This window comes from Carettochelys insculpta, chromosome 14 (genome assembly GCF_033958435.1).
Source record: "Carettochelys insculpta isolate YL-2023 chromosome 14, ASM3395843v1, whole genome shotgun sequence".
NCBI lineage: Eukaryota > Metazoa > Chordata > Testudines > Carettochelyidae > Carettochelys > Carettochelys insculpta.
This window is the reverse complement of record NC_134150.1, coordinates 5895095-5918167: the sequence shown is the minus strand read 5'-3', so window position 1 is coordinate 5918167 and position 23073 is coordinate 5895095. Positions and strand designations below refer to the sequence as shown.

At 47.7% G+C, this 23073-nt stretch overlaps 1 protein-coding gene across 3 annotated transcripts in view; it reads left to right on the top strand.

Annotated features, from left to right (window-relative positions):
• Nucleotides 1-20040: 20040 nt before the first annotated feature.
• GNAO1 (G protein subunit alpha o1) overlaps nucleotides 20041-23073 on the top strand; it is a 362264-nt gene continuing 359231 nt past the window's right edge. For 2 of the 3 annotated variants that reach the window (XR_012647482.1, XM_075008784.1), the window contains exons 1-2: nucleotides 20041-20607; nucleotides 20812-20854. Coding sequence is in view for 2 of the 3 variants with exons in the window: in XM_075008784.1 (XP_074864885.1) it covers nucleotides 20490-20607; nucleotides 20812-20854 (161 nt within the window). In the remaining variant the exon portion in view is untranslated. The remainder of the gene's footprint in view (nucleotides 20608-20811; nucleotides 20855-23073) is intronic. The other variant, XM_075008783.1, reaches the window with a different exon arrangement.

The following is a 23073-nucleotide window of genomic DNA, read 5'->3' as shown; positions in this document are numbered from 1 at the left end:
TCGCTCTCAGGTTCATTGGCACACACACAAGCCTGCTCCCCATGACAAGGTGATGATCGGGAGAGTGAGCACAACATAGAATAGTTTGGGCTCAAGGAACACCTGGGCAGATGTTCAGTGTGATGAGCACAAATGCCCAGTGTGATGAATGGATGGATGAGTTCCTGTGCAGAGAATCAGGATTTATTACACCACTCATAAAACACTTTTCCTGGTTCGATGGGCCTGTCCCAGAGTGATTAACCAATGGAACAAACCACCAAGAGAAGTGATGATTCTCTGCAACATGAAGTCTTCCAATCACAATTTCTGACTTCAGGTGAAATGCAGGAGTAACTGGATGAAATTCTATGGTCTATGTTACGCAGGAGGTCAGATCAGATGTGCTTATGGTCACTTTTGGACTTAAAAATCTCTGAATCCATGTCTCAAATGTAACTTGAACACCTCCAGGAACGGCAATTCCATAACACCTCTGGCAATGTCTTTGGCTGACAAATTGTTCTAATGGTTAGATACTTTTTCAAATATTTAACCCAAAGTTTCCTGGCTACAGCTTGACTGGATGATTTGTTGCTTCTGTCCCTCCTGGATGACTGACGTGAGTATGTGCCTTTATGTCTTGGTAGGGAAGATGCTAGTCCCGTAATTCCCACAATCTTCCATTCTCTTAACAAGCACTTCCACATGAGAGTTGGAGCCAAGTCACTATATTCAGATCAGGATTTAGCTCTGAACCTGAACTTCTCCCAAGTTTGGAGCTGGTGTTTCAATTTGGCCTATTATAGAGCTGGTCTGGAGTAGTATAGTGAATTGTGGGTTAGATACTTTCCCTTCAGGTTGCTTTCTGCTGGTTTCACTGTAGAGGAATCACTGGTTGCACAGGGGCAGCATTGGTGTTCCCTCTAATTTTGCCCATTCTTGGGCAGAATACATTTTTGTGATGTGCATTGTGGACATACTGGTGGCTGTGGGCAGCTCTGGGTTCTCTGCTAATCTGCTGGATGGCATCTGAGTATCTTCTGGGTGGCCACCCCAGCACTTAGCCTACAGGGAACACTGGCCAGCAGAACAGCTCCTAGAAACTTACTGGCCAAGCTTTCGGGATATAGCTAGGAGAGCTGCTAACAGCTTAATGGAAGTTCTGTCTCATGCTGGCCACAGGGCCATGGATTTGCAAAGCTGTCTTACGTCTCCTTGGCTTCCCATGCTCCAAAAAATGTGCTAAGCACTGCTTTTCCCAGGACAATAAATTAGCTTTCCATTGTCTTGATTTGGATATAAATGTACCCTAAAATTCAAAGTGAGCCAGAAGGGATAGAGCACGGGGGGGGGTGGGGGGAATTTTGTCTTTGCTGCTCTCCCACCCACCCAATTTACTGACCACCACAAAAAGAAGTAGCATTAAGTGGATGGCACAATTTGCTGCTTGTATTGGGTATGTCTTCACTGCCTGGAAGGTCAGCCCGGTCATGGGCCATCTTCCAGGGTGTGATTTTTCATACCTAGTTGGGACGTACAAAATCCAGCTATTCAGGGTCAAGAGTAAACCTCTGTACTCCTCAGTATCACAAATAGTAAGGGATGTCCCCGGGAGAGTGTCTTTCGTTGACCTTTCATTGTGAGGATGGTCAGGTAAGTTGATTGTAGATAAATTGATTTCTGCTGTGACTTTAGAGTCTAGTGTAGACCTGGCCTAAGACACACCCCCAAGGGAAGCAGGAGGTGAACTGTGCTCAGAAGAGTGGCACAATTCCTCCAAGCACCACTGCTTGGGTGATGCAACTTACACACCACCCCTTGCTCACGTCCCTGTCAAATGGCACAGTCTAGCCTTAATCTAGTGCAAAGATGTTGTCTCTTCTGGACTGGCCAAGGTGTTTCTATATATTTTGTTTTGGGCCACTGTTCATATCAGCAGAATCAGCAGATGAGCTGAGCAGCAAATTCATAGCAAATAATTTGCTCCGCAATGTGACCTCTTTTTCTGCTCAGAAAATGTCTGCGAGCAGATCCCAATTCCCTTAAATTTATTCATTATTTCAGTTTATTCGACCCAGATCTTCCCCCCACTGTATGGATGGATTGGGAACAGTCTGACAGCAGATCAAGCTGTGTTTATTTGTGTTGTTACATAAATCATGAGTATAGTTGCTGTTCCGTCACTGAAAAAGGGTAACTTTTGCTTTGTTGCATATTAGTTCGAGGAGGAATTAGACCACTCCACCAATTACCCTCATTTGCTTGTTAATGTTTAAAATAATATCACTTGATTATTTTGAGATCATTTGCCCAGAGAAACTGACTCAGAGTTTGATTGATAATACCTCAAGAGCAGAGCAAACATAATAGAATCTTGTACCTTCTTGCCTTCACAATGACCATAGGCAGGAACAAACTCAGAATCATGAGCCATGCATCCAGCGGGCATTCATCAATAAAGCCAGCAGGTCAGGAATATCCTAGGAATAGGCTATAGAGGATCCATAGCTTTCATGCTAATCTCCAAATCTACCACAGTTAGAGCTTATTATCCAGCATAACAAACAGCTGCTAAGTCCTTTCTTAGACTTTGTTGTAGAGAAAATACAGTTGGCTAAACTTAAATTATTTCCTGGTCTAAGCATATTTAATGCAATGGAATTACACCCAGCGTGATTTTATCCCCAGTAGATTCAGCCAAGGTATTTGAAATTCAGCATGCATGGACCAGAGTCTACTGCATTTTGGTAGCCATGGAAAAAACTCACTGAAGTCAATGGTGCAAGGTCAAACCTTAATGCTGGTTCCTCAAAACTTGTGCTATTGTGGTTTCTCTATGCAAAGACACTTCCATGGCTCTCACCTACTTTACACACCAAACTAACAGAAGGAGACAGTGAAAAAGAACCCAACACGGGAATAAGAGTTTATTTATTCTTGCAAACCTACCCAGGTCTACATCAACACTAGCACACTACATCGAAGTAGCCTATTTCGAAGTAAGGACATTGAAATAGGCTACTTTGATGTGTATCATCTACACGTCCTCCAGGGCTGGTGCCGTTGACGTTCCATGTCGAAGTAGCGATGGGGAACATCGAAAGGAGCCGCCCCGGAAGGAAATGTGGAGTGTCCACACACACAAGCACTCCCCGTTGAAATAAGGGGCCAGCAAAGCCCCAAGCCGCTCCCTTAAAGGGCCCCTCCCAGATACACTTGCCCTGCACAGCACAAGATCCACAGAGCCGACAACCTGTTACAGACCCTGTGCATGCAGCATGGATCCCCAGCTGCAGCAGCAGCAGCCAGAAGCACTGGGCTAAGGGCTGCTGCATGTAGTGACCATAGAGCCCCACAGGGGCTGGACAGAGTATCTCGCAACCCCTCAGCTGATGGCCACCATGGAGGACCCCACTATTTTGAAGTAGCAGGATGCGGATTGTCTACACATATCCTACTTCGATGTTCAACGTCGAAGTAGGACGCTATTCCCATCTGCGGATGGGAATAGCGATTTCGACGTCTCACCGCCTAACGTTGATTTCAACGTCAAAATAGCACATGGCACATGTAGACGCAACGCATACTATTTTGACGTTGTGCCGGCTACTTCGAAGTAGCTGGCTAGTGTAGACACACCCCAGGTAGCAGCAGCAAACCAGGATAACTTTCCCCAAAGAGAAGAGCATTCAAAAATAAAAGAGGCTACAGGTTGACCCTCTCTAGTCTGGCACTCTGAGGATCTGACTGGTGCCAAACGAGAGAATTTGTCAGACCACAGTAGGTCAATATTGTCTAGCAGCATTACTAACACTTCCACTGATTAGTGGGCTCTCAGAAGACATTTAGGGGTAAATTACAGCTAAATAACAGCACAGAACACCGAGAGTCAGGGCTGGTGGCTGGAAACAAACTTTATGGAACCTCGGGCAACTTGGCCACACCCCAGATAACTGGTCATCCAGCCAACTAAAATCATGCTGGATTACGGATGTCGCCAGATGAGAGAGAGCGGGACTGTAGAGGTTTGGACCTCTGTTCATAGCTTACCTTTCTATAGAGCTGTTCACCCCCAAAAGGATCCTAAAGCACTTTCCAAACTGTGCAGAGGTGGATCGTGTTACCTATGACTGCCCTGCAGCCACTTCTGATATTGGAACAAGGTAGCAATTGCACAGTTCCCAACACTGCCCAAACGCTTAGGAGAGGAAGCAAAAAAAATACCCGATAAAAAAAACACTGCTGGGAGAACTTAAAGAGCCAGAAATAAATGGCCATTCACATAACTCATTCGTGAGGAGCCAGGCAGCATATCAGGGATCCTAGCAAGTTGTCAAAACCGCTGAGCCCTGAGCATGGAAGAAACTAAGGCAGCTATGTATTCTGACATGAGTCCCAGGGAAGTTTGTAATGGCATCATTTAGCTGGATTAACGACAACTGCCATACCACTGTGTCAATGTCGATTGGAACTATTGAACATATATGTTTAAATACTTCCACAGCCATGGAAGGAGCACTTTCAATCAACTGCAGAGGCACAGGATGGGATCTTCTCCCCTACCTTTGGGTCTTTCAGGGAAGGAGCCAAACGTATCTTACGTCACCTGGCCCTCCATAGAAGCCTGGCCCATGCTGAGATATATGTTTTATCTCATCTCTTGAGCTGCTCATGCAGATCTTTCATTCTAACAGGTCAAACACAAGCTGTGATGGTGGGAGTGGTACTTAGGTGCCTGAATACCTTTGAACCTTGAGGATGTGATCCTGACCCCATAGAAGCCAAAGAAATTTGTGCTGTAGACTTTAATGGAGCGCAGGTTTAAGCTAAAAGGCACAAAAGCCTGCAGACTTTACTGAAATGAGCAGTCCTTACATGTGGAAGTACATTTTCCCCTGTGTTCTAAACATAATCAGACCCTGTCTCCACCTAATCCTTTGATCTCACTTGTTTTACAGCTGCTCCTGCAACAAATGCAAACAATTAGGCATTTGCCTTCCTTGCAATACTATTTCATTGCTGACTAATACTCAGATTTCTCATCCATTTCATCTTGTCTGCACATCTCCAATATGCTCTGTACTCTTCCATTTGCATCTGAGTACCACCTTACATCCAAACCTGATAAGCCTATGGTGTGGGATAAAACATTACTAGAACAAATGCAATAAAGAAATTTAGCGGCATTACCATACAATATTATATCCACCCCTCATTTAAAGAGTACTTTACTTATGAGTACCCATTGAAAAGAGGGACACATATACCTACCTATGTTCACTAAATGAATGAACTTACCCCACTTATATGAGCAAGCTGTGGGGTCTCTAGCCAGGAAACAGGGAGACCCACACCACCCCTAGCAGCTCCAAACTGCCCCAGCCTTAGAACCCCCCTGCAGCCCCAAACTTCCCCCAGTCTTAAACCCACCCCCATCCTTAAGCCACCCCAGCCTTTGATTTCCAGCCTCCACCCACCTGCCCACAGCAGCCCTAAACAGCTCAAGCCTTAGACCCTCCTCCTCCTCCCATAGCCTCTTCACTGGGGCTGCTAGACTGGGTGGCTCCCCGAGCCCTCCTACTGCCAGCAGGTAACAGTTGTTAAAACCAATTAACTCAAGTGTTAAGCTTTCAGCACCTAAGCATAAGGTCATTGCTATCTCCAGTGATAGATATCTGTCTGAGGCAGCAGTGTTAAGAAACTGCAAATGGCTTCTTTAACAGCCACATGCAGCTCGGAACTGCCCAGCTGGCCACCCTTAACAAATCTTATGGTGACCCATGTTTGGGTCCTGACCCATGGGTTGGGAATCCCTGCTCTGCTTACATATACCACATCCTATTTCTGTTGCCAATCTCTTCAAATACATCAGAAAAGTACCTAAACTCATCTGGCTCCTGTCAAGTTATAAGCACTTAGAATAAATCAGAGACTTTTACATGTATTTTAATGGGAATTTAGTGTCACTCTTATGAGTTTTTGCGTATGAGCAGAAATTTGGGAACCAATTTTGCTCATATAACAAGGGATGAGTGTACTAAGCCTGGTATTTTATATTTGAAAAATAATGCTAATTTTAAATAATGTATTGCATGCTGCTAATGGAGAAACTCAAACAAATGGTTCTAGATTACACAAGGGCTACAATTACGCTACAGTTCCCGACAAAACTTCTGTCAACAGAGAGCAGCCACACACAAAAGCCAATCGGAAGAGTTCTCCACTCTGTCAACAAAGCAGCCGGACTGCCCGGCTGCTCTCCCGACAAAACAGGCACCCGGAAGCACAGCAGACAGGGCTGCCCTTTGTTGTGGATGCCATGTCTGTCGAGAGAAGGTCCCAACAGAGCAGCCACACAGCTTTTTGTCAACAGAATCTGTTGACAGCAGCGTTATGCTTCATGGATGAGAGGCAGAATGCTGCCAGCGAAGGTGCTGAGTTTTGAGACACTGTCAACATATCTCAATTTGTTTGTGCACAGTCCATGAGTTTTGCGCTGGCAAAACTCAGCAGTGTAACCATAGCCATGGAGAGAGGTTGGGTGTAAAAAATGGTAGAATTTATGTTTAGCCAATTACAGAATATTTGCCTTAACTGTAAAGCTGTATAGCTGTATGTGCTGGAAAGCTGTAGGCATTTGTATTTTTATAGTATCATGTTAATTTCCTTCAATGGCAGCACTCATACAATTAAAGTCTACTCATGTGAGTAAAGGCTGGAAGGTTCTTGTATCCTAAGGCCTCTATACAATCCAAAAAGCCCTTCTTGTATCTTGATGCAGCATTTTAAAGGGCATGTCCTGATCCTGCCTTTCATGATAGGGTATGGGCTGAATGTTGCATGTGTGCTATCAGCTGCCTGCTCAATACCTCTAAATATTATACTTTAAAATTTAATTATGGACAGTGATCACAAGTGGAGAATGATAGCTCTACGTATACACAGATTAGAGTGTGACTATCTATCATCTTTATGTGGATTATTTACATAGCTTTCCATGGCAGCTTGTTGAAGTGCCAAACTATTGTTGAAGTGCAGTATTTTCTAATACAGAACTTTGACAGAGGACATTATGCAAGAATCAGATAGGGTTGGAGGAGTAGGAAATGGCGGTGCTCTATTTAAACGTCTCCTCAAATCCCAGACTCTTGTAGACATTCCCCTTTTACAGCACACTTGAATGTTTCTTACAAAAAGATCAGCAGAAAAGTGTTAGCTATTGAAATTGAGAGCTTCTTTCAGCAAAGCCCTTGCCTTTTTATCTGCCATGTGCCAGCTGATATATAAATACTAATAATATTGGCTACGTCTACACGTGCACCCAACTTCGAAATAGCTTATTTCGATGTTGCGACATCGAAATAGGCTATTTCGATGAATAACGTCTACACGTCCTCCAGGGCTGGCAACGTCGATGTTCAACTTCGACGTTGCTCAGCCCAACATCGAAATAGGCACAGCGAGGGAACGTCTACACGCCAAAGTAGCACACATCGAAATAAGGGAGCCAGGCACAGCTGCAGACAGGGTCACGGGGCGGACTCAACAGCAAGTCGCTCCCTTAAAGGGCCCCTCCCAGACACACTTTCATTAAACAGTGCAAGATACACAGAGCCAACAACTAGTTGCAGACCCTGTATATGCAGCACGGACCCCCAGCTGCAGCAGCAGCAGCCAGAAGCCCTGGGCTAAGGGCTGCTGCCCACGGTGACCACAGAGCCCCGCAAGGGCTGGAGAGAGAGTATCTCTCAACCCCCCAGCTGATGGCCGCCATGGAGGACCCCGCTATTTTGATGTTGCGGGACGCGGATCGTCTACACGTCCCTACTTCGATGTTGAACGTCGAAGTAGGGCGCTATTCCCATCCCCTCATGGGGTTAGCGACTTCGACGTCTCGCCGCCTAACGTCGATTTCAACTTCGAAATAGCGCCCGACGCGTGTAGACGTGACGGGCGCTATTTCGAAGTTAGTGCCGCTACTTCGAAGTAGCGTGCACGTGTAGACGCAGCTATTGACATTTAGAGAATCAGTAGTGTTCAGAGTGAACAATTAGTGAGCAGGAGTGCATGCCTCCTTAGAAATAATTGCTCAGATTCTCTTCTCATGTGCATTGCTGTAAATCTCGAGTAATGCCCCAGATGTCATTGTTTTGAGCCAATTGTGAACTTACACATGCAATGCACTGGCTCTTATTGGGGGGGCTTTTTCACAATTAGAAGATTCAGAAATGATTTTCTTTTCCACGAAAGCTTAAATTATGCAGGGAGCTTCCAGAGGATATGCTGATGCAGTACTTAATTAGGAGTAATGGTTCAGTCCGGTCAGCACCTTGACGTGTTTGTGGAAAGTTACTATGTTTTCTTCAGCATTTTATCTACAAGGGCTTACCTCACTGCTTTTAGCTTTCACTTTTGTTCCTCTCCTCTGAAGACTCTCCAAGAGCCATAAGCATTTTAGTTCTTCAGGTGGTGGTTAAAGCTGAATCCAGAACTTCTTTGGGATTCAGTGTGGAGCGCAGTGAAATCTCTCTGTCTTCAGGTTTTGTACTGCGACTCATCACCCTAGCCGATAACCAGCTTCCTTATAAAAGAGATTGCCGTGTGCAAAGTCTAGTGGACTTCATGGAGTTTCTGGCTTTGCTCCCCTTGGATATTATTGAAAGCTTGGTGTAGGACTTGTTTTTTAAGGGAATCGACAGGAGGAGAGCAGTCATATAATTCTGCAAAAACAACAAGATGTCCTGTGGCCCCTTATAGACTAACAGATTTTTTGGAGCATAAGCTTTGGTGGGCGAAGACATCATGGTCTTTGCCCATGAAAGCTGATGCTCCAGAAACACTTGTTAGTCTATAAGGTACCAACAGGACTTCTCATTGTTTTTGCAGATACAGACTAACTTGGCTACTCCTCTGGTAAGTGTTATTCTGGTGAGGGAAGAAAAGCTTTATGAAAGAGGAAGATTTTATAACATTTTCTAAACATGATCAGATTCTGTCCCCATCTAATCTAATGATCTTGCTTGTTTTATAGATGGTGCTCCTATACATGTCAATTAATATGGCATTTTGTTTCTTATGTTACTATCCCACTTTTTATTCATATTCAGTTCTTCATTTAATAATCTCTCCCACACCCAATCCCTTCCGCTTGTGTATGTTTTGTGTAGCTTGTATTTCTCCATGTAATGGACTGAACCTGATCTTTACTCACTTTGAATGTCTCTCTCACTCTGGAGACCTGGGCAGAGAGTGAGTAAGAAGTACAAATCTTTGTGATTTCTCCCAGGCTTCTCTCCTCTGCTGTGTTCAATGTGCTGACATGACACATTGCAGCAGAGCTACTACTGAATCTAATGCTTGAGGAAGAAAACGTGTATGTGGACGACAGAGTGACAAGGAGACAGCAAGCTGGCGTTGCACTTGGCTGACACACAACACCTGTGCAGTGTAGACCGTCTCTTTTGATCTAGGAGGACCAGCCCTGAGTGGTAGGATCACATTCTCATGCCGGTGTGGGATAAAGACCAATGGTTACAGAACTATAGGGTGTGTCAAGCAACCTTCCTGGAGCTGTGTGCTGAGCTGGCCCCAGACCTGTGGTGCAAGGACACCAGAATGAGGGCTGCTGTCACAGTAGAGAAGTGTGTAGCAATTGCATTGTGGAAGCTGGTGAGCCCTGATTGCTACTGTTCAGGTGCAAATCAGTCCGGAGTGGGGAAGCCTACCATTGGTGCAGCACTTTTGCAAATATGTGGGAAAATAAACCTTATTTTTCCACATAGGACTGTGACTCTGGGAAATGTGGGTGACAGAGTGGCTGGGTTTGCAGGAATGGGCTTTCCAAACGGTGGTGAGACAATCAATGGCACATGTATCGCACATACAGCATAACCCCACCTCACCACAGAGTACGTCAGTCAGAAGGGGAACTTCTCCATGGTGAACAACAAGAAGTCTTGTGGCACCTTATAGACTGACAGATATTTTGGAGCATAAACTTACGTGGGCAAAGACCCGCTTCATCAGATGCATCTGATGAAGCGGGTCTTTGCCCATGAAAGCTGATGCTCCAAAATTTCTGTCAGCCTATAAGGTGCCACAAGACTTCTTGTTGTTCTGGAAGCTGCAGACTGACACGGCCACCTCTTTTCTCCATGGTGCTTCAGGTGCTTGTGGATCACTGAAGGCATTTCAATCATACATGTGGGATGGTCTGGAAAGGTACAGGAGGCACACATCTTCAGGAGCATAAAGCTGCAGGCAGAGGCTTTCTTTCCAGACAACAAAATAACTGTGGGGGATGTGGAAATGCCTACAGCTCTGCAGTAACCCTGCTTACCCAGTACAGTCCTGCCTCATGAAATCTTACATGGGACATCTGAACAGCTGTAAGGAGCAAGTCAGCAACAGGTTAAACCAGTGCTGCATGGTTGTCGAATGCAACTTTGTAGGATTGATGGGGAGAAGGAGGTGTCTCTATGGGAGGCTAGATCTTATGGAGGGTCATATCCCCAAGGTTGTGACCACATGCTGTTGCTTACATAACTTAAGTGAGCATAAGGGGTTTGCTCATGGGTAAAACACGGAGGCACAGCCCCTGGGCATGGAGTTTGAACAGGCAGACACTTGGGCTGTCAGAGGACAATAGGGTGGCCATCAACATCAGGGAGCTTCTGAGGAACCACTTTGTCAATGGGGAGTGCTGACATTTGTCTGTTTTGGGGTTGCTACCCTGCCTCATTCCATCACTCATCCTGAGCAAGGCCTTCCCATGAATCCCAGGGATGTTACAGGGTTCCCTTGGGGCCAAGCCAATTGGTGTGAGTTGTGAAACACGAAATAAAGTCATTGAACTTTGCATCAGTTTTTCCCTTTATTCATCAGTGCAAATCATGGGCACATACAAAAGGAGAATGGCTGCTGGTAAGCAATTTTGTTAATGTCCAACTATCAAAGTCACAGTGGAGCTGGGGAGTGGAGTGTGCTAGTAAAAAACATTTTCGGGCAGTGGAAGATCAGAAGGGATGTTTCTGAGAGGGTGGAACAACAATATGGGGGGAAATGCAGTGAGGTAAGGAAAGCGGCCAAAAAGAATAAGGTGAAATGGTTAGAGGAGCAGTGTGAAGATACAGAGAGGTATTACAGGAAAGGTAAGACCAGGGAGGTGTATAAAATGATTAGGATTATTAATAGGAAGGGGCAGCCAAAGCAGATGGCGATCAAAGATGAGAACGAAGAGGTGCTCATGAATACGGAGATGATTGTGCAGTGATGGACGAGATATTGCACCAATCTATACAAAGCACAGTTGGACCCGAGTGCCTCAGAGAGACCAATGGAAGAAGTGAAAGAGATATCTCCACTGAACATCGAGAGCAAGACTGATATTTCAAAGGAGGAAGTAGAAGAACAGTGTAATGACTAAAGAACAACAGGAGCCCTGGAAACGGTGAGATCGTGGGAGAGGTGATTGATATGGCAGAGAAAGTATGATTCAAGAAATACACCAACTATGTAATATAGCATGGAAAGAAGGGAAGGCACCTAAGGAATGGACAAGATCCATTCTAGTGATAGTACACGAGAAAGGAAGCATACTGGAGTGCAAGAACTACAGAACGATTGTCCTAGCGAGTAGTCTAGGCAAGGTGCTGATGACAATACTGAAGGAGAGACTAAGATCGAAGATAGAAGAACATCTAGTGGACGAGCAGCTGGGGTTCAGGAAAGACAGAAGTACCATTCTGCAGATATTAGCACTAAGACTGATAACAGAGAAAGCTCGATGAAAAAGCATCTACACTTTCTTTGTCGATTTTCAGAAGGCATTTGACAGTATAGATCAGAAAGTGACTTGGGAGGTGTTGGAGTCATACTGAGTGGATAGCAGACTGATATGGTTGTTGAAGGATATCAATAACAATGTGGAGGCAGCAGTGAGAATGTGTGGGGAGTTGGGAAGTTGGTTTAAAACAAGTAAAGTTATGAGACAACGAGATCTGATATTGCCAAGTATCTTCATCACACACCTAGAGTGATGGACAAGATCAAGGAAGAGGTAAAAGGGATATCTGTGCATGGGAAAAAGAATCAACAGCTTGTGGTTCACAGATGATATAGTTAGCATTGAGGAAGATGAGGAGAAGCGAGTGAAAATGCTGCAGGTGCTAAACGAGGAAGGGAAGAAGTATGGACTGATTATGAACATCGATACAACAAAAACAATGGGATTTGGAGATAAGGAAATCGGAAGGAAAATCAATGTAGATGGGATTGAACTAGAAAATGTAGAGAAGTTCACCTGTCTGGGGAGCAACATAACGTATGGTCTAGGCTTTAAGAAGGAAATAGCGACTAGAATAGCAAAAGCAAGAGCGAGTTTGAAGGTGATGGATAAGATCTGGACAAGTAAAGTGATTAGCTTAGGGATGAAGCTGAGCATCTTGAAAGCGTGTGCATTCAGCAGTAGGATGTGAGACATGGCTGATAACGAAAGATTCGAAGAGAAGAGTATTGGCATTTGAGAGGAGTTGTTATAGAAAAATCCTGAGAATGGGATGGATGCAGAAGGTCACCAAATGAGGAATTATATAGGGTATACAGTCGAAGAAGAACCTACTGCAGAAGGTTATACAGTGGAAGTTACAGTTATTCAGGCACAGTTGCAAAATGAACGACAAACTAAAATCAAGACCCAGGTATTCGGCATAATGGACAGTTCAAATAGGAGACACAGATCCCACAGAGAATGGACAGATGATATAGTAGATTGGTGCAGAGCTAGTCTACAAAAACTAAGACACTCCGCACTGGACCGGGAAAGGTGGAAGGATATAGTGAGGGAGGCATCAGACACCAACAGATGCTGAGCCCATGGTGGTGGTTGTTGATGATGATGATGAGACAGTGGAAAGGAGTGATTCCCTGAGAGGACATCCCATGAGGAAAACTCCATGCTCTGCCAGCCAGCAGGAAGTGGATTTTAAAAGTTCCTGAGGCTTGTAGGGTGGAGAGGCACATTTCTATTTATCATCAGAGTTCAAAGTGCTAACTCCAGCGTTGTGGGAAACATCCTAGAGTTCAATACACTTAAAAAAAAAAAAATCCTCTTTTAGTACCTGCTGCATGATTGTCCAAAGTCAAGCGTAGGAGGCAAAAAAATCCATTGTGGGCATGGAAGTTCTTTGCTGCCAAAACTGTGGGTTTTGTGGGACTTCTGTCACTTTGCAATGTGAATGTTCTCCAGGCTTTGTTGCCAAAAAATGGGGTTTGGTGACAAAACTTGCTTGTGTAGACATGACCTTAGACACCGATGTAACTTCTGAAACCTTTCCCCAATGACCTAGGGAATAACTAATTGCTTCATGTCACATACCTCATAGAACTGGAAGGGACTTTGAGAGGTCATCAAGTCCAGTTCCCTGCCCTCTCAGCACCACCCCGATAGATTTTTTAACCTATTTGCCTCAACCCCTAAATGGCCTCTTGCAAGGCCAATGCTCAAACTGCTGAGCTATCCCTGCCCTGTGGGCCATATGCCACTGGAGTTTACCTTGCATCAGGGCTGAGTGAAAACTGAGTCTTCGGTTGTCTCATTGCCCGTACATGGCTGTACAGGGATTTCCTGTGCATTCATTCTTCCCATCAATTCACCAGGCAGAGCATTCAGTCTCCTCCATTGTAGGAGATGAAGTATCTGACTCTTTTTTTTTTCCAGAACAAGAGACAAAGAAGGGTGCTTTGATGCTACTCGAGTACTACCCCTTGTTTGAGTGTCTGCCCGAAGTCTCAGTAGTGCTCTGGGTGAAGACTTCAGCATTTTTATTATTCTAACCAGGCAATTGTTCATTAGTTTTATAGTAATTCCATCCAGTCTGCCTTTCACTCATTTTCCTGTAATAATGCTGTGTGGTATTGTATCAGATTATCAGGGTAATACTGAAATACTAACCCTCCACTGCATTTCCTATATTAGCTCTGCTTGTTATTCTCTCACAGAGAGAAATTAAGTTAGTTTGGCATGTTTCAGATGAATCCACAATGTCTAATCCTTACCACTTAATTATCCTTCAGCTGTATACAAATTGATTGCTTTATTATGTAGGGAATGTGGCAGAAGGAATGCAATGCTGCTGAAGGCTGGGAGGAATGTGTCTCCCAGAGGTCATCTGCATAAGAATGCAAAGGGCAGCAGGTGTGATACTGAGGCTGGGAGAAATGTGTCTCCCAGAGATCATTTGCATAAGAATGCAAAGGTGTGCATGTGTGATACCTTTTCAGGCAAAGCCTAATGGGTAGCAAGTAAGCCATGAGATTTGGTCTACTGTAAACATGTAGTTGTAAAATCACAATTTAAGCTGACACTTAATGTGGGAGTTGTGAGATCTCACCAATGCTCTGGGTTGTTGTGGGGGACAGGGCAGTCACCATAGCTGCGTAAGACATTGATTACACAGGGCTCCCTGGTTTAAAGCATTGTAAAAAAGGAGGGAAGGGGCACTGGTTGAGCTGGCTTGCTGAATGTCATGGCCCTGCCTATGTCTTGGCTATATAGCTATAAGCCTGGCTTGACTAGCCCTTCCCACCTGTTGAAAGATAGAGCTGGCTACTAGAGTGTTTGTGTTAAATCCCATATAACAGATACCAGGAGCTTAAATCGCAGAGTGGCAGCTGAGGCCACACAGAGCTGAAATCACAGGGTTCTGCCTTAGGATGATGGCAAGCAGTGGGGTTGGAAGTGACAATGGTGATGGGTGGGCAGCTGGTAGGAGCAATGAGGGTGACTGGCAGGCTACAGTGGGTGGCTGGTGGCAGCAAGGGGAGGCTGCAGATAAGTGGACAGCTAGTACTGCCCTGGTGATGTATCTGTGGGGTTTGAGACTGCACTGCAGAAGGTACACCCTGTAACTGTGTGTGGGGTAAAGGGCCAAGAGCCCCAGCAAGAGACTGGGTCCTATTGCATATGGGGATGGTATCTGGGTGAAGGGGGTTTGTTTCTTCTGTGCTGAGATATACTGCATCTGTCACTGTAACCTTGGGGTAGGTTATGGTCATTAAACAAGCCATTTCTATCTCAGACTCTGTGCTGGCGAGGGGGGCGAGAACTGCCTTACAGGCACCCAGCACGGGGGTGAAATCGTCCCAGGCCACTGGGTGGGGGCTCGAGCCGGTTGGTTGTATCCTTGACAGGAAAACCCCACAAGAGTTGAACCCGGCCCTTCTGGCCGGCATCTGGCATTAATAGAAGGGTTACAATTAATTGTTCTAGCACAGGGGTTAAAAGCTCCACTCATCTATGGCAAACAGGACATTGTCTTCACTGAGGTGGAGAGCCTCATGCAGCATTACTGGAGAATTTACATTTTCATTAAAAATGTGTCCAGCCTTTTTGTTCAGGAAGATAATCTTCCAAATGTGAATGGGTGAATTGCTGGCTTCTTAAGTCTATAGACAAGAAGGTTTATCATCAGAGAATGTTTTTTTCTTTTCCTCCATGGAAAATTTCAGTGATTTTTTTTTTCATTTTCATCTAAATTTTCAGCAGAAAATGTCAAATTTTTGTCCAAAATGTAAACCCAACAACCAAACATTTTTCAGGATTCATCACTTTTCATACTGACTTCAGGCTGCTAGTTTTAATCCTTGCGTGAGTAAATCTTCCAAGCTTTGAGCAGATATTAAATTCTTAGCACACTCACATCACTCACTCAAGTAACATTAGTATGTGATCAGGACAAGAATTTGGTTCACTGGTCAATAATTCTACAAGTCTCGGTGTTTCTTATATTGCACAAATAATTGAACATATTTACCCCTTTCAATTCTCTGAAACCTTAGCTGTGTTTATGAAATAACTGAGTTCAAATGTTACTTTTGATGGTTTCTTTAAAACTCTAGTGAACTTTGTTGGGTCCTACACATCTGAGTATTCTCAGAGAGGTAGCCATGTTAGTTTGTATCTTTACAAAACACAAAAAGCAATCCTGCAGCACCTTAAAGACGAACAACATTATTTGTTAGGTGATGAGCTTTCGTGGGACAGAACCACTTCCTCGGATCTAGAGAATAACTGATAACTGAGAGGAAAAAAATCTGACAGAAAAAAAAAATGAAAGGAAAAAATCTGATGAATCAGTGAGGTGGGGGGAAAGAAAGAGGGAGGGAAGAGAACTGAGATCTTTGTTGAGTCTACAGTGATAGGTATCAACCTTGAAAATAAATTCCAGCTCCAACATCTCCCTTTGTAATCTGGTTTTAAGATCTCTTTGTTTTAAAATGCACGCCATTAAGTCAAAAATAATGTGTCCTGCCAAGCTGAAATGGTTTAGTTGTATTCAGATTCCTAATGCCTGATTTGTGTCTGTTCATTCTAGGGCAAAGTGACTGTCCCGTTTAGCCAATATACACCTGTTTATGTTTTTTTGGTGTTCTTTAATATTTCTCTTCTTGACTCGTCCTTAAAACACTTCCGTTGACTCATTAGCCATCAGCCATATTCTTCCCCTTCACCTACTATGTCCGAAGGGAAGATGGACAACTCAGTTTTGAAGGGGGAAGCTGAGAAGCCATGTGCAGATGTTTTTTTCTCACCAGAGATGATCCTCTCTTTATACCATAGCTGGGAAGGTGCGTGGCCAAAGGAAAGGGGAAGAAGCATGTTCCTCTGGCAAACCCTCAGGAAATGCAGTATTTCAAGCACTGTAAGTTAGTGCTGCATGCAGGAATTCCAAAACCACTGAAATCAATGCAGCAGAACAGAAAAGAAGCCCAGAGGGCACAAAGAGACAGTCCAAAATGTGGAAGGTCCATGGATTTGTGATTTGCACCTTCTAAGCAGAGCCCCAGGGCCTGGCCACTCCTCTTTTCCGCTCTGTTCTAGTGAAAACCCTGATTGTCAGAGTGGGACAATGTGGCACATGGGCAGCAGCTGAGGATTTTCTAAGGATTCATAGGATTTGGCTCTATGTTTGTACATAGCCTCCTGTGATAATTAACATTTTTAGAGAAGGCTGAATAAAAGTAGCCAGTAAGCATTCACGTCTTCCCTGTCACGTCTGTAATTTGCTTTATCTCACTATTTGGTAGCAGACCTCCCTTTGCCATCTTCTTGTTTCTTATCTATTTATAAAACATTCTTTTGGTTCTCCTTACATTCTTTCTCGATAGCCCTCCATTTTGTTCCTTGGCCTGTGTTGTGCATTTTCCCTCTACCTAACCTTCTCTGTTTGCATTCATCATTGTGTTGCTAGGTATCATTCATGGTCAGATATCACAACATGCATCAACTTTATGTGTTAAAACAGAAAATAAATAGCACGTCTGTAATACTATGAAAGAGTTGTAAACAATGTCATTATTTACCTAAGTTTTCTCTACTAACACTTTCTTATTCTCCTCTGTTTCACAACTTTTATTTAGAATCTAACTGATAAAATTAGCCAGGAAATGCAGAATTTTGCTGGCTGGAATTCTAAAGCAAGTGTCAGTTTTGCAGGTGGAGAATAATAATCCAAATTGAAAAAATAATTTGGCCAGGGGGATATTTTGATTAACTGGCAGTGAATGGCCCACAAGAGGAATAATCTTGTTCATCATAGCGATTCCAAACATAACCAAAATACTAACATAAAAATGGCAAAGCTGGAGTATCTGAAGTCAGGAACCACCATCTTTCAGATTAAACAACATTGGTCAAAAAAAAGATTTGACATTATATAAGAAAAGTCTGGAACTAATATAATTTAATAAATAAATCCTTCATTTTTGTGTATCTTTTTAAACATTAAGAGACTGACCAAAAATTCTCTAATAAAATAATCATCTGTTACTACTACCATAACGCATTATTAAGATAGAGTGTGAAATATTTAATTCACTTTTCTTCATAAATGCTCTTTATTTTTTTTGTATCCTGGATTATAGAAATAAACTAGTCAATTTTACTTCAGTAACAGAGAGGGAGCTGTGTTAGTCTGTACTCCAACAAAACAACGCAGCAGAAATGTAACACTTTAAAGACTAACAAAATGATTTATTTGGTGATGAGCTTTCATGGGACAGACCCACTTATAGTGGCCCTGTCCCATGAAAGCTCATCACCCAATAAATCAATTTTACTTTAGTTTACAGTCAATTTCATTTTTTGTTTCTGGTGCAATAGCATAATGCTGCAAGACCTGGGTGGTAAACAGTGCAAAGATTAATTTTCAGCTTTAAAAAAAATTTAAAACAGTTTTATTATTTTTAAATAATATGAATTATTTCTATTAATATTTGGGGTTTTACAAAGCAAAAAATCTCACTGTTGCACCCACACACTGACAGCATCCCTGTTGGTGATTAATCTAACTACATCAAGAAATACTTAAATACGCTCCATTCCAACTCCCCAGGGAACACAAACTTCCAGTTAAATCTGCATATATCTGCATGAAAAAAAGAAAAACCAACAATTTAATTAAGATTATAGGAACATAAGACTGGCCATACTGGGTCTGACCAAAGGTCCATCTAGTCCAGTATCCTGTCTTCTGACAGAGGCTAATGCCAAATGCTCCAGAGAGGATGAAAAGAATGGGTAGTCATCAAGTCATGCGTCTCTACAGACACGTCTTTGTATGAACCTGGGATGAGATTTCACCAGGAAAACCATTTCTCATTTCATTCATCCGTCCCCCTGCCCCACACCAAATTTGCATTGGCCTAACAGAGCCCATCTTTGCAGTCAGATGTATTTCATAGAGTCGGTTATTATGCTCCACCCATAAACAGCACCTACAAGCTCTACCCAATCCACAGGCTAGGCATGTATGGTACATGCGCACACTCAAACACAGTCCCAGTCCCAAAGCATTTACAGTCTAAGACCCTAAATAAAGAAAAGAGACAATGAGTGGGAGAAAGGCCTTTTTCATGGGGGCTGGACTAGATGACCTCCCGAGGTCCCTTCCAGCCCTAGAATTCTGTGATTATATGATTTTGTAGAGGAGAAACAAAGGCACAGAAAAAAATAAGTGACCTGTTCAAGGCCAGCACAGGAAGTTACCTGCAGCCCAGGCTAGAGCCTTTTCTCTCCTCACTGTCCAAGTTAGCTAGGACAGACCTACATAGGCTACGTCTACCCTACAGTTATTCTGAAATATTTCAAAATAGCTATTCTGAAATAGCTTATTTTGAAATAGCACCGCTACGCACAAAATGCATTTCAAAACAGCACTCTGAACACATAGCACTATTTTGAAATAGTGTCATTGGCACCATTATGGCTTATTTCAAAATAGCGCCCAGCCGTGTCTTAGCAGCGCCTCTTTCAAAATAGCAATTTCGAAACAGGCGTTATTCCTCCTGCAATGAGGTTTAGGACACTCATAAATAACGACATTCGTAAATAACGGATGTCTGTTATTTTGAAGTAGAGGCAGCCCCAATGACCAGGGAGGAGACTAAGGATTTACACGGCTAAAGCAGCTCCGAGTCCAGAAGCCCGCGTCCTGCAAAGCAAGGGGCGCCTCTTGGGAAGGCAACAAGGGCACTGCTGCACCTGGCACCTGCCCCAGGTCACAGAGCGAGCCCCCGCCAGCCTTTGCCATGGGGCAGCGGGTGAGGTCAGACAAGGAGACCCAGCAGGTCCCTGCCCCCGAAAGCTGATGCTCCAATAAACCTGGTAGTCTGTAAGGTGCCCCAGGCCCTCCCGTGGTTTTTGCGGACACAGTCTGCCAGGGCTCCCCCAACGCCCTGGTACTCGGCGCTGTGACCGCCCCTGAAGGCGGGGAGAGCTTTGCTGAGGGATGGAAGGGAGACGAGGGCAAGTTGTCCAGCCCCCGCTCCCCCTCCCCCTCCTCCTCTCCCCCAGGCTGCAGAGCCGCGGGGGCCCGCACTCCATCCCGCCCAGACAGGCCGGCTGGCCCCACAGCGCGCGCCCCGGCTGCTCTCCCGCCGGCTCCCGGGGCCCTGGCGGCCGCCGCCCTGCGCTCCCGCCCCAGGCTCCCGGGAGCAGCAAGCCGCCGCCGCCGCCGCGCGCGCCGCTCGGGGAGCATGCGCGGGCGGGCGCTGCGGACGTCACGGAGGCAGGCGAGCCCGTGAGTGCGGACCCCTGGCGCAGCTCCCCCTCCCTGGCTCGCTCTGCCCCTTCTGCCTCCCTCTCCGCCAGGAGCCGCCGCACGATGCGATCGCTCGCAGCCCTCGCCGCCGCCCACTAGAGACCCCCGCCTGCACTGGAGGAGAAATCCCTGCAGCCAGGGCAGGAGCCACCCTTCTCCTCCCCGCCTCCGGCAGGAAGCGCTCAGCCCTCGCCCGGCTCGGCTCGGCTCGGCAGCACTGATTGCTCGGGAGCGGCGAAGGAGGGGCGGCCGTTGCAAAGCGGGGGGCGCTCCGCTGCTTGCCGAGGGCAGAGGTTTTCCGGGGGGCGTTTCCCCCTTTCCCTGGGAGCGCTGAGCGGGGCGGCGGCCGCCGAGGGCGTGGTGGTGGTTTTTTGTGTTTTTTTTTTTTTCCGCTCTTGGGGGGCCACCATGGGATGTACCCTGAGCGCGGAGGAGCGGGCCGCCCTGGAGCGCAGCAAAGCGATCGAGAAGAACCTCAAGGAGGACGGGATCAGCGCCGCCAAAGACGTGAAATTGCTCTTGCTGGGTAAGCAAACCCCCCCTCCCCCCCCCCGGCCACATCCCGGCCCGGCTTCCTCCCGCCCTGCGCCGTCTGCCCCGGGAGGACCGGGGGACGAGCCCCCACCCCCACCCCGCCTCCCTGAGCACAGCTGCCCCCTCCCGCGGAGGCGCCCTGGCGGCTGGGGGAGTCTCGCGCTCACGCCTCTCCTCTCCGTGTCTGTCCCAACAGGGGCCGGCGAGTCTGGGAAAAGCACCATTGTCAAGCAGATGAAGTAAGTGCTCGACCCCCTCCCCCTCCGCCGCCGCGGTGATTTGTTTGGGGGGCGGGGGGAGGCTCTCGGGGTGCGATCGCCTGTGCCCGCCATGTTTGTCTGAGCACCGCCGGGCCGGCTCTGTTGTGGCTTGTGGCCCCGTTGCAATGGCACGTCTGCGGCGCTGCTTTCTGCACGGCGGAGAAGATGGAGGGAGGCAGCGCCAGGCGGCGGCTCGGCGCGGGCGGGGGGAGCCGCTGTCCGCTGTTCCCGGCGGCGGTGCTGAATGGAAGGTAGCGGGGCGGGGTGGGGCGGGGATGGGGAGGGCGGGTTTCCGAGTGGAGGTCAATGGCACAGGTGTATCCAGGGCCCCACCGGCTGGGCTGTCCGCCCCCCTCCCCCCCGCAGCACAGTCCCAGCCGGGCCGGCTGCCCGACACAGGCAGGCGCTGATTTCTTCCTTTCTCGAACCCCGGCTGCTCGTGCGGGTTGCAGGCCGGAGCCTCGCTGCCGGCGAGCCCCGTCCCGGGATTTCAGCCCTTCCGGGGCCACTAGCACACCGGGGGAGTCGGACAAGGAGAAAATCGGTGACACGCGGAGCCGGGGTCGGCTCCTCGGAACAGCCCTGTCCGAGTCGGAGCGCGGCTCCTCCGGCTGGCTCCCCCTCCGCCGGCCCTTGCTCTTGGGCGCCGGTGTTTGCAAAGCTCACGAGCCTGGCAGGGAGCGAGCGAGGAAAGGCGGTGCGGGGCGCGGGGCTGGGCCGGCCCAGGGGCTCCACAGGGGCACCTTTGCGCGCGCGCACGGTGCCTCATTGGGCAGATGGTGCCGCGCGCGCGCGCACACACACACGCGCACGGGTTGGCACTACTGCTGCAATGGCTGCCACACACACGCACGCACGCACACACACGTTGGCACTACTGGTGTAATGGCTGCCACACACGCACACACACGTACATGTTGGCACTGCTGGTGCAATGGCTGCCACACACACGTAAGTGTGTTGGCACTGCTGGTGGAGCGGCTGCCAAACACACACATGTTGACACTGCTGGTGGAGTGGCTGCCACACACACACACACACACACACACACGTGTTGGCACTGCTGGTGGAGCGGCTGCCACACACACACACACACATGTTGGCACTGCTGGCGGAGTGGCTGCCCCCCCCACACACATACACACGTGTTGGCACTGCTGGTGGAGTGGCTGCCACACACACACACACGTGTTGGCACCGCTGGTGGAGCGGCTGCCACACACACACGTGTTGGCACTGATGGTGGAGCGGCTGCCACACACACACACACGTGTTGGCACTGCTGGTGGAGTGGCTGCCACACACACACACGTGTTGGCACTGCTGGTGGAGCGGCTGCCACACACACACACACATACACACGTGTTGGCACCGCTGGTGGAGCGGCTGCCACACACACACACACACACACACGTGTTGGCACCGCTGGTGGAGTGGCTGCCTCTCCTCTGCAAACTGGGGGTGGGGGCGAGCAGGCTAGTGCAGGGAGGGTGCTTGTAACGGGTAAAGACGCGGGGCGGGGCGGGGCGGGGTGCCGAGCTCGCTGCACAGGGAGCCGCTGCTTTGAGGCCCGGCTGCGCGCGCGCCCGCCCGCGTGCGGCTCGGCAGAGGCTGGGGGCGCAGGGCGTGGCCGGCTGCTCTCTGCCGGAGGTTGCAGCCCCGTGGCCGCTCAGCCGGGGGGCCCCTGTGCAGATGAGGCGAGGGAGGGGCTCCGCCCGAGAGCCGGCCCGGGCCGGGGCGATTTCAGGCGTTTCGAGTGGTGGACAGCGCCCAGCGGCGCCGGGGGAAGTCGATTGGCCCGGGCAGCTCGGCAGAGCTCGGCGGCGTCCGGAAGCCGTCGGGAGACACAGACCGGCCTCGGCAATGGCCGAAGGGGCTCGGAGCCGCTCGGGCTCTGCTCCCCGCCCCCCCTCCGCGGGCGGTGCTCTCCAGCGCACGGCAGGGAAGGGGCCCCATGGCACTGAGCAGGATCGGCCCCTTCCTGCCTGCCGGCCCCCACCCCGCTGTCCAGCTGGGCGGGGGCACGATCTGCATTCACACCCGCGGAGGGCGGGCATCCCGGCAACCCAGAGGGAGCAAGGGGCGGGGTGGGGGGGGGACGGTTGCTGGTTCCCACGGAGCAGACGCTCCCTGGCTCTAGCTGCCGGGCAGCCCTAGGCGTCTCGAGCGGCTTTTCCGAGTCCTGTGCTTGTGTTTCG